The sequence below is a fragment of the Chrysemys picta genome, chromosome 3 (genome assembly GCF_011386835.1).
Source record: "Chrysemys picta bellii isolate R12L10 chromosome 3, ASM1138683v2, whole genome shotgun sequence".
NCBI lineage: Eukaryota > Metazoa > Chordata > Testudines > Emydidae > Chrysemys > Chrysemys picta.
Genome location: NC_088793.1, coordinates 14,917,483 through 14,931,433, shown reverse-complemented (window position 1 = coordinate 14,931,433; position 13,951 = coordinate 14,917,483). Strand labels below are relative to the sequence as shown.

The following is a 13,951-nucleotide window of genomic DNA, read 5'->3' as shown; positions in this document are numbered from 1 at the left end:
TCTTCAACAAAAGAACTTCAGAAACAGACTCCAATGTGAAGCTGCAGAAATGGAATTAATCTGCAAACTGGATACCATCAGATTAGGCCTGAATAAAGACTGGGAGTGGTTGGGTCATTACAAAACTTAAATTTAATTTCCCCAATACTAATTTCTCCCTACTGTTACTCACACCTTCTTGTCAACTGTCTGTAATGGGCCACTCTCTTACCACTTCAAAAGTTATTTTTCCTCCCTTGGTATCCTGTTGTTAATTGATTTATCTCATTAGACTGACCTCAAACGTGGTAAAGCAACCCCCATCCTTTCATGTGTTTATACCTGCTCCTGTATTTTTCACTTCATGCATCCGATGAAGTGGGTTCTAGCCCACAAAAGCTTATGCCCAAATAAATTTGTTAGTCTCTAAGGTGCCACAAGGACTCCTTGTTGTTTTTGCTAACACGGCTACCGCTCTGAAACCTTCTGACCTTGGAACTTTAAGAATGTGCTTATGTTCATATTTAGTCATCAAAGCATTTAAGCATGTGCTTAACTTTAACTTCACATTGACTTCACTGTGATTAAGCGTATGCTGAAGTGCTTTGCTGAATTTGATCTATAAATCAGACTTTATCCATGGGTTATGTACCCATGTTTAAAGTTAGAGGCTCTTGAAAATAGCCTATATACACTAAAACTAAACTGGTACGGTTTGATAATACATGAAGCCCACACATAATACATTGAAACCTCATTAAGAATACTGAGAACACTTACTAGCCCTCTGTATCCCATAGTTACAATGAAATTCCACATCAAGGTCCAAATATGTGAGCTAACAGAGAAAATCTCTGTCTGGGAAGTAGCAAAATATTAGAAGCTGTAAATACTTTAACCAGTTCTATAAAAATGTGTTCTTGAAACCAATTTATGTCCAGCACTGCCAGATTTATCATGCAAATTAAAATGAAAGAGAATAAACCATGTAGCATGCTTTGTAGTTTATCTCCCATGCAATGCATATCAATTAAGCAAAAAGAGTTTGTGCTACAAAAGCTAAATACATATATAGGCAGTGTTACCTAGTGATTAGGACCAGGATGACAGAGGTATGTATTTCTACTCCTCCCACTAACTCATTATTATCAAACTTAGCATGACCCCAGCCAACATTTTTGGCACTTAAGACCTCATTTTCAGAGGTCTTGAGCACTCACAACTCCCATTAGAGATAGAAACAACAAGGAGTCCGGTGGCACCTTAAAGACTAACAGATTTATTTGGGCATAAGCTTTTGTGAGTGAAAAACCTCACTTCTTCAGATGCAGTTTTTTCAGTGAGGTTTTTTTACCCATGAAAGCTTACGCCCAAATAAATCTGTCTGTCTTTAAGATGCCACTGGACTCGTTGTTGTGGATACAGACTAACATGGCTACCCCCTGATTTTGGAGAGAGAGGTATGCAGTATCTGTGACCTACCAGTAAAGACATGTGATTCTCATTAAGTTATCTGACGAGTTTATGGGGCTAATTCTTAGCTTATGCCTCTGGTACTTATATAACCCCCATTAGCATAGTATTTGAGCACCTCATGATACCCCAGGGAAGTAGGCAGATACATTCAGATGGGGAACTGTGGCATACAGAAACTAAGTAGCTTCCTCAAGGTCACATAGGATGTCAAAGGCAGAGCTGGGAATTGAACTTGAGTCTCTGAAGTCTTTACTTAGCACTTTTAACCACTGGACCATCCTTTTCCTTCCTCCACCCACATGCTTTCTTTTCAGGTGTAATATTATCATTTCTAAACCACACCTAGTAAAATGCTCTTCCAGGCCAACAGAAAGATGTTAATAGAGCAGAAGAGAGGGAAATGTTCAGAAAATTTTGGAGTGCGATGTTGTTCTTATCTTGTGGTGATAAGTCTGTACAGTAAACCGTATTCCAACTGTGACTTCATTTATTTCACCAAGGGTAGTTTACAGTCTCAGAAGAAAATGGCCTAGCACTAAACAGATACAAGGGAGGAAAAAGTAGGACAATTTGTGCCCTAGAGAAATATACGCAGAGTCCAGTAAAAGAGTTCAGCGTTCCTCTAAAATTAGAGATTAAATCAATTATGCAACACAAAACCGCAGCAGATGTAGAATAAAAATAAATAAATCTGTGCAAAATTAGCCAGTCTGTGATGTTCTTTTCATATTTAAAAATTACAGTTTTGGTGAAATATATACATACGAATGAGAAAGAGAGAAAACTTTGTATCCTAAAGAAACATTCCTCTTTAAGAGCCTTTAAAAATAAATAAATGAATTAATTAGCAAATTCAAGGTCCCCTATCAGAGCCAGACTGACATTTCTGGAGATTTAAGTCCTCTATGTATCACCTGAACAGGTGCAGTACAGGAAGCACAATCTTCCTCCACTCTATAGCTAATGCATCTCATACCTTTGCTGGTCCTTCCTCTAGAGCAAGGAGGGAAGTCATTCTTTCATGGTACAGTCAATCCTTGGCCTCTTTGCTGAGACTACCAATAACTGGTGCGAATGCCTTTCCACTAGGAATTGGACCGTGACCAGCGATTCTTTTCAGAAAGGACAGCAGACATACAACATGTAAACTACAACTTTCAGCCACTAAAGATCTAAGCCTAAAGCTTCGTATCCCATTCCTAAACCCCCCAAGTCATCCTTACTTCCTTGGATGATGTTCTCAACCACTCTGAGACCCCCACACACCATGTTGGAGCCTTTCGGTTATACTTCACCCATTATGAACTTTTTCTAACCACAACCATACCCCACCAAGTTGGAGATTTATAATTTTTGGTGAGATATTTTTTCCTGGTGATTATACATTTTTTTACCTTTATATATGTTCGTGTGTATGAATTGGTTGGTCAACATAAATTCATTGGAAAGATCCATGTGAATACAACCAAATCTCAGCTTACATTTAAAAAAAAAAAGAAGTACATTTCTAATGGTTGTGGTGAAAAGCTTGTAAGTGTGAACCCTAAATGCGCCAATCCCAGAAGGCATATTTATAAAAGACCCCAAAATGTATGTCTTTAAATGATGATTCTTAAGCCATTCTCATCATTTTTAATGCTATGTGTTGCCAACACTATCACACTTATCAACTCTGCAGGGGTGTTGGGAGGACTGATCTGTTATGCCTGTACAGTGTTCTGAAAGACCACAGTGTTAAGGATCATTGTAATGATTCACTCATGCGGGCAAGTGTTTGCAGGCTCAGGAGATCAGGATTAGCACACATGTGAGAGATGGTGTTAACTGATCAATGGATCCCAGTGAAGGCACGTCGTTTCTCTCAAGCACTTTTTGACTAGGGGAATGTCCTCACTACCCAGTTAACCTGCGAGATTGGCACCCGGGTACTGAGCACAGCAAAGCCCTATCTACATTACTGTGTCCTCACTGTTTTTGCATTTGCCCGTGTGTGCCTGGGGACATATCCCATGATTCTTTGTGAGGAGATACTCTAGGATTCTTTCCCAGTCAGTGGTGGGAGAACTGGTCAGTCCTTTGGGGGACTTGCGGGAAGGGCAATGGAGGATTATCGGCTCTCAGGTGATTTTGCTTGGGCCCTCACTGTAATGTGGGTAGGTTCCAGCCCCAGGGAAAGCAGAGCCCCGGTTCTAACCCATCCTCCCCTCTGGGTAAGGTAGCTCAAAGCGCCTCCTAATTCAGGTCAGAGACTTTACTATGTGGATGGTAGCGAGGGTCGAGCTAAACCCGTGTAAAAGCCTGGCTCAAATGTGCAGTAAAGAATCCTTGCTATGGAAAATCTACTTAAAACAGCGCAGGGCTGAGCAGAGAAAAAGCCAGTTGCACTCTCTCTGGGACCTATTTCCAGACTGCAACCTGGACCTTGTTTTGCCTTGTGGCTCCAACGGTACTTTCCATTGTTGTCACGTTTCAATGTGATGCTAGCTATGGTTGCTGACATTGTTTTGTTTTCCATAATCAGGGCTGCCCAGAGGGGCGAGCAAGTGGGGCTGTTTTCCCCAGGCCCCGCGAGCCCTGGCCCGGCAGCAGTCAGGGTCTTCGGCGGTATTTCGGCGGCGGGGGGCCCTTCAGTTGCTCCGGGTCTTCGGCGGCAGGGGGCCCTTCAGTGCTGCCAAAGACGTGGAGCGACTGAAGGGTCCCCCGCCGCCAAAATGCCGCTGAAGACCTGGACCACAGCCAGGTGAGTACAAGCGCCGCAGCTCTCCCGCTTTGCCCCAGGCCCCCTGAATCCTCTGGGCGGCCCTGTCCATAATAAGCAATTATTTCCCAGAATTGTTGGTGTCTCCCTTTTCTTTGCAGCACTGCTGCACAGCAGTGGTTGTACAAGGAAACCAAGTAACCTCTGGTGCTTAGAACTTTTTGCTTCACATGGGCAAGAAAATGTTGCAGAATTAAGTGTAGTGGCCACACCTGTCAGTCTGGTGTATTATCTGAACCCAAGCCTTCTTGGATTCTATTGGGTCAGCTTTTCCTGAACTCTGGTCCTTGGACACTCAGTCTGCAAAATATTTACTGGTGGTCAACAGAGAGTTGACTTGTCACATAGTGCTGGCTTCTCTTTCTCCTTTTCAGTTGCTTCATCAGGTGTCCAGGCTCTTCACTGTAAAGAAGAGCCCAGAAGCCTGAAATAAACAGCTGAAAACAGGGAGGAGCCAGACAGCTGCCTCTAGTAGGGGCTGTTGCTACCTAAGAGAAGGAGATAAAACAAATTCAATAAGGACATATGCAAAGTACTCCACTTAGGAAGAGACAATCTATCAGTTGCACACACAGAAAATGGGAAATGACTGCCTAGGAAGAAGTACTGCAGAAAAGGGTCTGGGGATCATAGTAGATCACAAGCTAAATATGAGTCAACAATGTAACACTGTTGCAAAAAACAACCACAAACAAACATCGTTCTGGCATGTATTATCAGGAGTGTTGTAAACAAGACACGAGAAGTAATTCTTCGCTCTACTCCACGCTGATTAGGCCTCAACTGGAGTATTGGGGGGAGGAGGGGGAGGCACATTTCAGAAAAGCTGTGGACAAATTAGAGAAAGTCCAGAGAAGAGCAACAAAAATGATTGTAAAGGTCTAGAAAACATGACCTATGAGGGAAGATTGAAAAAAATTGGGTTTGTTTAGTCTGGAGAAGAGAAGACTGAGAGGGGACATGAGAACAGTTCTCAAGTACATCAAAGGTTGTTACAAGGAGAAGGGAGAAAAATTGTTCTTAACCTCTGAGGACAGGACAAGAAGCAATGGGCTTAAATTGCAGCAAGGGAGGTTTAGGTTGGACATTAGGAAAAACTTCCTAACTGTCAGGGTAGTTAAGCACTGGAATAAAATGCCTAGGGAAGTTGTGGAATCTCCGTCATTGGAGATTTTTAAGGGCAGGTTAGACAAGCACCCGTCAGGGATGGACTAGATAATACTTAGTCCTGCCATGAATGCAGGGAACTGGACTAGATGACCTCTCAAGGTCCATGCCAGTCCTACAATTCTATAAAAAATTTCCTCCATGGACCAGTACCACCAGCGGGACTGGAGCTGCCAGCTGCTAGTGGGAGATGAATATCCTGGAGAACATAAAAGAAGGAAATGAGATGGCCAGGCAGTGTGCCCAGGAGGAAAGGAACTAAGTGATGGGGGAAAGCAAGGAGTAAAAGCGAGGGAAGGGGGGAGATGAACTACAGAACGGCAGCAGATCGTGTTATTAGCTTTTTTTTTTTCAAAAGGGACAAAATATTCATCATGTTAACATGAGTTAGAAATGCATTAAATAGTTTCTTACTATTTCTTCTTTATGTAAGCAGCTGCCCTAGTTACCACAAGGATTACATGACTGCACGTGGGCTGGGAAGTGGGATCATGAGACAATCTCTCATGGTCCACACTACAGAGAAGTTTGAGCACTTCAAGACTGCCTATGCAGTAGAGCTGAGTCATGCATCCCTCAGATGTCCTGACTACACCCCGGAGGCTGGGTGCTAATCAGCTATACCACATGGTCTGACATGTCTTATTGCCTAATCATCCCATGAGCCTTTGCCAAGTGCCAATTGGGAAGACAATAAAGAGGGATATTACTCTATTTGATTTTTTCCAATTATATAAATAATATGGAAGCTGGTGCATTACGGCTTTCACACCAAAAGCAACAGAGACTTCAGAAATGTCTGGTGTTTCATCTTCAGACAGTCAAGTCATGAGTTAATAATGACCTTCGGCATCTTGCCCAGAGTGAAAGACAAGACTGACAAGCAGACATCACTAGAGCCAAGACAATATGTGACAAGTCTGAGACTAAAAAAGTCTATCTGGGTAATTATTCGGTGAGTGGTGTTGCCCTGTTTTACTCTGGTGTGACAGGCAAAACCAGATAGTCTGCCAGTAATGAACGGCTGAGTACTACAGAGTTCAAAAAGGATTTCAATGGGCCCATCGTGAAGAAAATAACTTCAGCATTTTGGTGCTTCCTTATCAGAGATGTATGAAACCTGATGGCTTTGCTCAGCAATGGAATTCACAATTTTTTTTCAGTTTCATTCCACTGAGATTTGAACCTCAATCCTGAGTTTGGGGTCAAAATGAACTCAGTAATCCCAAAGTGAAACCTAGCAGAAACTGCTGAGAAGTTGAGGCCAACATTTCTGAGCTTCTCCTTCTGACACTAACTAGCTAGTGCCATTTGCAAGTCACCTCACTTCGCTGAGCCTCAATTCCCCCAGCTTCAAACTAGGAATGATGATAATTTCCTACTTCATACCACATGGAGGCTGTAAGGTGTAACTAAACAATGCTTCTAAAGTATGATTGTAACCATCATTGAACCAGGAAATCCAGAGCTACAGGTTTATCTAAGCCCAATAGCTGGGAGCTGTAACAGATTGTATCCCCCATGAATCAGGTACAGAGGGGACTCATAGCACACACTGACCAGTGGATTACATTGTACATAAATGCAAAATTTTAGTAAGGCCCATCAGAGATGTCTCAGGAGTTCTGTGCTGTTAGCCCTGACATGCATCTCTTTGCACCGTGTAGCCTCTAGGGGGCACAGACTCATCAAAATTCACATCCCTGTTTCGTTTCAAGCTAAAGTTTTGCCATAATTTTTGGAATATCGTTGAAGTTTCAGAAACTCTGAAATCTTCCTTTTTTTCTTGCAAAGAATATTTCTCCTACCTCTAGTCCTACTCTCACTCCTGTGCTTTAATCAACCTTCTAACAAATAAAAGAACCAGTGTGCTAATTAATATATATATATATATATATATATATATGGAGATATACCTATCTCATAGAACCAGAAGGGACCTTGAAAGATCATTGAGACTAGTCCCCTGCCTTCACTAGCAAGACTAAGTACTGTTGCTGAGAGGTTCCCCCCGATCCCTAAACGTCCCCCTTAAGGATTGAGCTCACAACCCTGGGTTTCGCAGGCCAATGCTCAAACCACTGAGCTACCTCTCCCCCATACAGCAAAGTTAAACTAAGTTTTACTTATAGACTACAGAATTATGATCCTGAGGTTAAATATGCCAGACTGAGAACTAGGAAATTTGGGTCTGAGGTCCTATTCCTGGCTCTGCCCTAGAATGTGTGTACGGCCTGGGCAAGTCATGTAGCCACTCTGGGTATGTCTACACCCAGCTGACCTGGGCTCGCAGGGCTCAGGATAAGGGGCTGTTTAATTGTGGTGTAGACATTCAGGCTTGGGATGGAGCCCTGGCTCTAGGACTCTGCGAAGTGAGGATCTGAATGTCTACACTGCAATTAAACAACTCCGCGAGCCTGAACCCCTTGAGCCCGAATCTGCTGGCCCAAGCCAGTCACAGGTGTCTAACTGCAGCATAGACATACCCTCTGTGCATCAGCTTCCCTATCTGTAAAACAGAGTCAATGATATTTAGTCAATAATGGCTGAACTGGAAGCAGGACACTGAGAAGTTACATTGGAGAGAGCGTGTTGGTATGTGGATCAGATGGTGTCAATCTCAGAGCCTACTTAGGCATCACTCAATGCTGATGTCCACATCTATTAACTTTGTTTACTAAACTGTCTCATTATCTGTTTTGTGTCAGGATTTCTTTAGGGTGTGGTGGAATAGGACAGATGGGCTGAAAAACCTTCCTTTGGGCATGGAATACACACGATTGGACAGATGGGCTCCAAGAAGCTGCCTTCAGGCCTGGAACACGTGGGAAGAGAAAGCGGGGGTGGGGGGAGGGGTATCCTCTCCCGTTTTTACAGCCGAGTGTAAAAGCCAATAGAGAATGCTGTGGGCAAAGTGAAGAATTTGTATCCAGCTACCCCCTTTATAGCAGAAACTGGAACAGGAAACTGTCTCCAGAAGATGCTGTCCAAAGAATCTACAGGTGTAGCTAGCTACCTGTTTGGCTATCAATGCCAGCATTACTCCATGGCTATATGCTTAAGGGGGGGGTTATGTAGCAATGAAGCACATCAATATGTCTAAATAAGTGTTTTTAGGCAGCAGAGCACACTTATTTTCCTATGTAATATGTAAAGGTACACTGACCTCCATTGTTATCTGTAAAGACTTTTTTCAAAGCAAAACTCAAGGCAATACAATATCTCTTTTGCTAAAGCTGTATTAACTAGCCAGTCCCCTGAGATTAACAACAAAGAAATCCCAGGGTGGACTTCACAGGAATGTGATTACTCAAATAAATTATTGTTTTAAAGTTCATAAAACCAATCTTGAGAAAGGTCAGGGAGTGACCAACACACTGATCTGAGCATCCAAAGGATTCCTGTAAGTAAATAAAATTCACGGCTTTATGCAGCTTCATGTTTGAAGAGAATTATGGGAGTAATTACTTTTCTGGGGAAAGGCATTGGTTTCTTCATTGTGAATAGTAGGTAACAGACTCAGTGACATTGAGGACACTTTTGGCATAAGAACTAGCACTCTATGCTATATTACCCAAGAGTCCCTGACATCTCTCTATTCTGAGGTATTGGCAGAACATGCCATCTAGGCCAGTTTTATGTCAGATCAGGATTTCTATGCCTTGGGGAAATACTTAGTTGCCTTCTTGAGTAGGTGTTAAAGGCCCACCATGCCACTTACTTAAGTGCTATTGACTTCAACTTTAAGCACACAATGTTAGGGACTGCTCCCACATCCAGGATGACTCAGTCTCTGCCCTGAAGCACTTGCAATCCAAGAAAACAAGTGCCATATGAAGTGCAGAAAGAACAGGAGTACTTGTGGCACCTTAGAGACTAACAAATTTATTAGAGCATAAGCTTTCGTGGACTACAGCCCACTTCTTCGGATGCATCCAAAGAAGTGGGCTGTAGTCCACAAAAGCTTATGCTCTAATAAATTTGCTAGTCTCTAAGGTGCCACAAGTACTCCTGTTCTTTTTGCGGATACAGACTAACACGGCTGCTACTCTGAAACCTGTCAATATGAAGTGCAGGGAGACAGATACAATCCACATGCATGGGGTTTATACACATTGAGTAAAATCCTGGCCCCAATGAAATCAATGGGAGTTTTACCATTGAATTCAATGGGACCAGCTTTTCACTACTTATGTACATTTAATTCTTAAGTATGCATTAGCTGTATTAGATTATCTCCTCACCCTACCCATTCTAAACTGGCCTTTTTCTTGTATGAATTACAAAAGAAGCAATGACCTGTTTGATTATCAAGCCTAGCATCACCATGAATGATCTCATAGTATTTGTTGTTCATTCTTGTTAGTTTGTTTTTTAATCAACAAATAAAACGAAATCCTAGCTTCAAGAACATCCTATGGTCATTATTTCTCTCTTACCCACTTTCAATTCACCACCTGCAACCACTATACAGGTGGCACTAAGGACATTGCTGGAGTTGACTGGGAATTCCAGAGTCCCCAGTATATAGAGACCTCTCAGAGGAGGAAGAGTTGTATCCACCAGGATGGTCCTGTCTGGAAAAAAAGCAGAGAGAGAAAGAGAGAGCAATGTCAATATACCGACACTGTGATATGAAGATGGAAAATGAGGGTAAAACTCTAGAGCTCATGGCCACTTAAGCATGTGCTTAACTTTAAATTTTGTTTGACAAATTCAAACGGGAAATAAGGTGTAAATTTTGAATATTAAAAGTAATTAATTATTGGAACAACTTACCACGGGTCATGATGTTCTGCACCACTGGCCATTTTTTAAATAAGAAATTGGATATTTTTGTAAAAGATATCCTTTAGGAGAAGTTCTATGGCCTTTGTTATACAGGAGGTCTGACTAGATGATCACAGTGGTCCCTTCTGCCTATGAACCTACGAATCTACTTAGATTCTAACATTCTTTGGCTGTAATGGTCTGTTCGTTCTGCGTTTGTACAGCGCCTACTACAATGAGGTCCCTTCATGGCAATACAAATAATAAATAACAACAACATAGAATCATAGAATATCTTGGTTAGAAGGGACCTCAGGAGGTCATCTAGTCCAACCCCCTGCTCAAAGCAGGACCAATCCCCAACTAAATCATCCCAGCCAGGGCTTTGTCAAGCCTGACCTTAAAAACCTCTAAAAAAGGAGATTCCACCACCTCCCTAGGTAACCCATTCCAGTGTTTCACCACCCTCCTAGTGAAAAAGTTTTTCCTAATATCCAACCTAAACCTCCCCCACTGCAACTTGAGACCATTACTCCTTGTTCTGTCATGCTTAAGTCCTATTGACTTCAACTTTAAGCACAGTCTTAAATCATCCCTGTTCAACAAAATACTTAAGCATATGCTTAAGTCCGACGGACTTGAATTAAATTTAAGCACCTGCTAATGGGTTTGTGGAATCTGCTTCTATGTTAAATCTAACTGTGTAAGTGATACTTAATCATTCAGTTCAGTAAAGCAAATTTTGAAACAGAGGCTAAAAACCACCCGCATCACTTTTTTATTACACCCAAGAAAATATGAATCAATAAAATGAAACAGTCGAACAACATTCAAACACGTCTCACGTGGCAGACGTATGTTGGAATTTACCCACCGTGCTGACACAAGCAATCAGTAATTAACAGTGGGATTTTCAGAAGTGTTCAGCACTCGCCTAATGCTGTTGCCATTGAAGTTAATGGAAGTTTTGGTACTGAGTCCAATAAGAGCAGATAAAGTAACAGTAGAGAGGCAGTGTGTTCCACTATAGGGCACTGCGCTTGGACTCAGGAGACCCATATTCTATCACTTGCTCTGCCGCTGGTCTCCTGTGTAATCTTGTTTTTCCTCCTCCACTGTGTTGTGTCTCACTGCAGCAGATGAAAGATTTGACAGTCATTTCACCCCTCCCTCTGTTTGTCAGTGTCAACTTTCTGAGACCGGGACTGTGTTTGTACATCACATAACACAAGTCTTGGGTGGGGTTTTTAGGTGTTACTGTAATAATAAGGAACACTTCTGAATATCCCACCATAGTCCAATTTCTTTATAAAGATGCCAGCAGATAGACGGTGCAGCATTTATGTACCACTAAAGCATTCAAAGTAGGGAATCATCTTCTTATGTGGCATCTCCATTACTGGAGTATTGCAACCATGGTATCCCATTCTGTATGATCCTCTGCTAATCTCTTTGTGGATGAATAATCCTTTTTGATCCCACCCAGGATAACACAGCATCCCTCATCCATCCATTTTCTTCCTCATGACCTTCTGCCATCAACTTTCCCTTCCAGTCCCTGTAAACATATTGAACCCCTTAAAATGTGCCCAGCACATCTAACCTTTCTTTTGATAATATCTCTGACTAGTGTTTGCTGGGTTCCAATAATCTCCACTACTTTTTCACTGGTTGCGCTGTGTATCCATCATATACGGCAATCAGAGGGACTTAAAACGTGCGCAAGTCTTGCACTAGCCCACAGCACAGAGCTGAATTTTATCCTCGAGGCCTGACCTAATTCCCCTTAACGTCAATGGGAGTCTTTCAGTAGACTTTAGAGAAAGTTGGTTCAGGGCCTTTAATTGTGGTTTTCAGCAATTGGTTTCTGGATGTGACATAGGTGTGACATAGGCGCCGAGTCCACAATGTGCAGGAAGCGCTGGGAAGGGAGGGGGAGGAGCAGGGATTGGGCCCTTGGGGAGGCGGTGGAAAGAGGCGGGAAAGAGGAGGAGTGGGGGTGGGGCCGTGGGGAAAGGGATGGGGTGGAGCAGGGGCGGGAGGACGCGGGCCAGGTATGGGAGTTTGGGGGAAGGAGTAGAGTTGGGGCAGGGCCTGGGGATGAGCGGGCGTTGAGCATCCTCTGAGAAAATTAGAAGCTGGCGCCTGTGGTGCAACATGCTGTGGTGACCAGTTATCTCTGCATCAGGGGACACTCCTGGACAAATGAAAATGCTTTCTCAACAGAGGGCTCCATGAAAATGTTGGTGTTCTGTACCACTAAGATGCTCCAGCAGGCAATGACAGGGTAACCAGTCCTCAGGGAAGTCTCATTGCTTCCAATAATTAGAGATCGGTTTAAGCCTTTAGCATAGAGGTTTATTAACCCTTTCAAAAATGCTGTGGGTTTTTTTAGGATACTCTTGTTATTCATAGGGATATGTCTAATCTATATTTGAATCCTGCTAAACTCGTGGTCTCAATAATATATTGTGGCAATGAGTTCCACAAGCTAATTTTGTGTCACATGAAAAAGGGCTAAATGGACATTACTTTTTTCTCCTCAACTGTGGTGTCTCTCACTAAAAGAGATGAAAGGCTTTATATTTTTCAAGGCAACACTAATTTTATTGGTTTTCATTATATTTGCAAAATGCCCAGAGGTATCTACTCTGTCTTTATTCAGGTAAATTCTGACATTTCCTAACTTTTGTGGGTTTGACTTTACAACCTTAATGTTCTTTAAATGTAGAGTTTTTTTGCCTTTTTTTTTCTAATTTAAAACAAACAAATAAAAAATTCAGTCATGTGGACCCATACTGATCCCAACTTGGGTCGTGAGCAGAGCTCAGACTTTGAGACCCACAACAAATTGTCTATAAATTGAGCCAATGGAGTAACTAGTAGCAGTAGTAGGCTGCTATCCTGCATGTGAACCAGCCACTAGACGAGCGTGAGATACACACTTTGAGTGTTTCACAGCAACTTGCTGACAACAGAGAACGGTGAGACTCAGGGTTCCTGGATCCAATTCCAGGTTCTGGAGGGGAGCATTCTGTAATGGTTGCAATCTCATGTAACACTGGGCCCCAAAGCCTGACCCCATCTTTCTCTCCTCCTATGCACTCACCAGCTCCTGACTCCTCCCTGCTACTACACAACCCCCAAGCCACTGAATCTTGACCCACACCCTTGTATTCCTTTCTACCCCTCTAGTTACTGCCTCTACTTGCCCTCCACTCCCATTCCACCTCCTCACCCCTCCCCCTCTGCTCCCATCCAATATTCACCCCACCCCAGCTCCTGACCCCTCCCCCTCTGCTCCCATCCAACTTCCACCCCACATCACCTCCTGACTCCTCCGCCCTCCGCTCCCATCCAACCTCCACCTCACATCATAGAATCATAGAATATCAGGGTTGGAAGAGCCCTCAGGAGATCATTTAGTCCAACCACTTGCTCAAAGCAGGACCAATCCCCAACTAAATCATCCCAGCCAGGGACCGACCCTTGGGGCACTCCGCTTGATACCAGCTGCCAGCTAGGCATGGAGCCATTGATCACTATCCGTTGAGCCCAACGATCTAGACAGCTTTCTATCCACCTTATAGTCCATTCATCCAGCCCATACTTCTTTAACTTGCTGGCAAGCTGACATCACATCCTGACTCCTCCCCCCTCTGCTCTTGTCCAACCTCCACCCCACCCCAGCTCCTCCCCATCCTCCTCTGCTTCCGTCCAACCTCCACTCCACCCCAGCTCCTAACCCCGTTCCTCTGCTCGCATCGAACCTCCACTCCACCACAGATCCTGACCCCTGTC

General features: G+C 43.2%; 1 protein-coding gene across 3 annotated transcripts in view; it reads right to left on the bottom strand.

Moving 5' to 3' along the window:
- Positions 1 to 13,951, bottom strand: part of PKHD1 (PKHD1 ciliary IPT domain containing fibrocystin/polyductin) — a 380,982-nt gene that overhangs the window by 101,863 nt on the left and 265,168 nt on the right. For all 3 annotated transcript variants that reach the window (XR_010599356.1, XM_065587493.1, XM_065587494.1), the window contains exon 52: positions 9,820 to 9,957. Coding sequence is in view for 2 of the 3 variants with exons in the window: in XM_065587493.1 (XP_065443565.1) it covers positions 9,820 to 9,957 (138 nt within the window). In the remaining variant the exon portion in view is untranslated. The remainder of the gene's footprint in view (positions 1 to 9,819; positions 9,958 to 13,951) is intronic.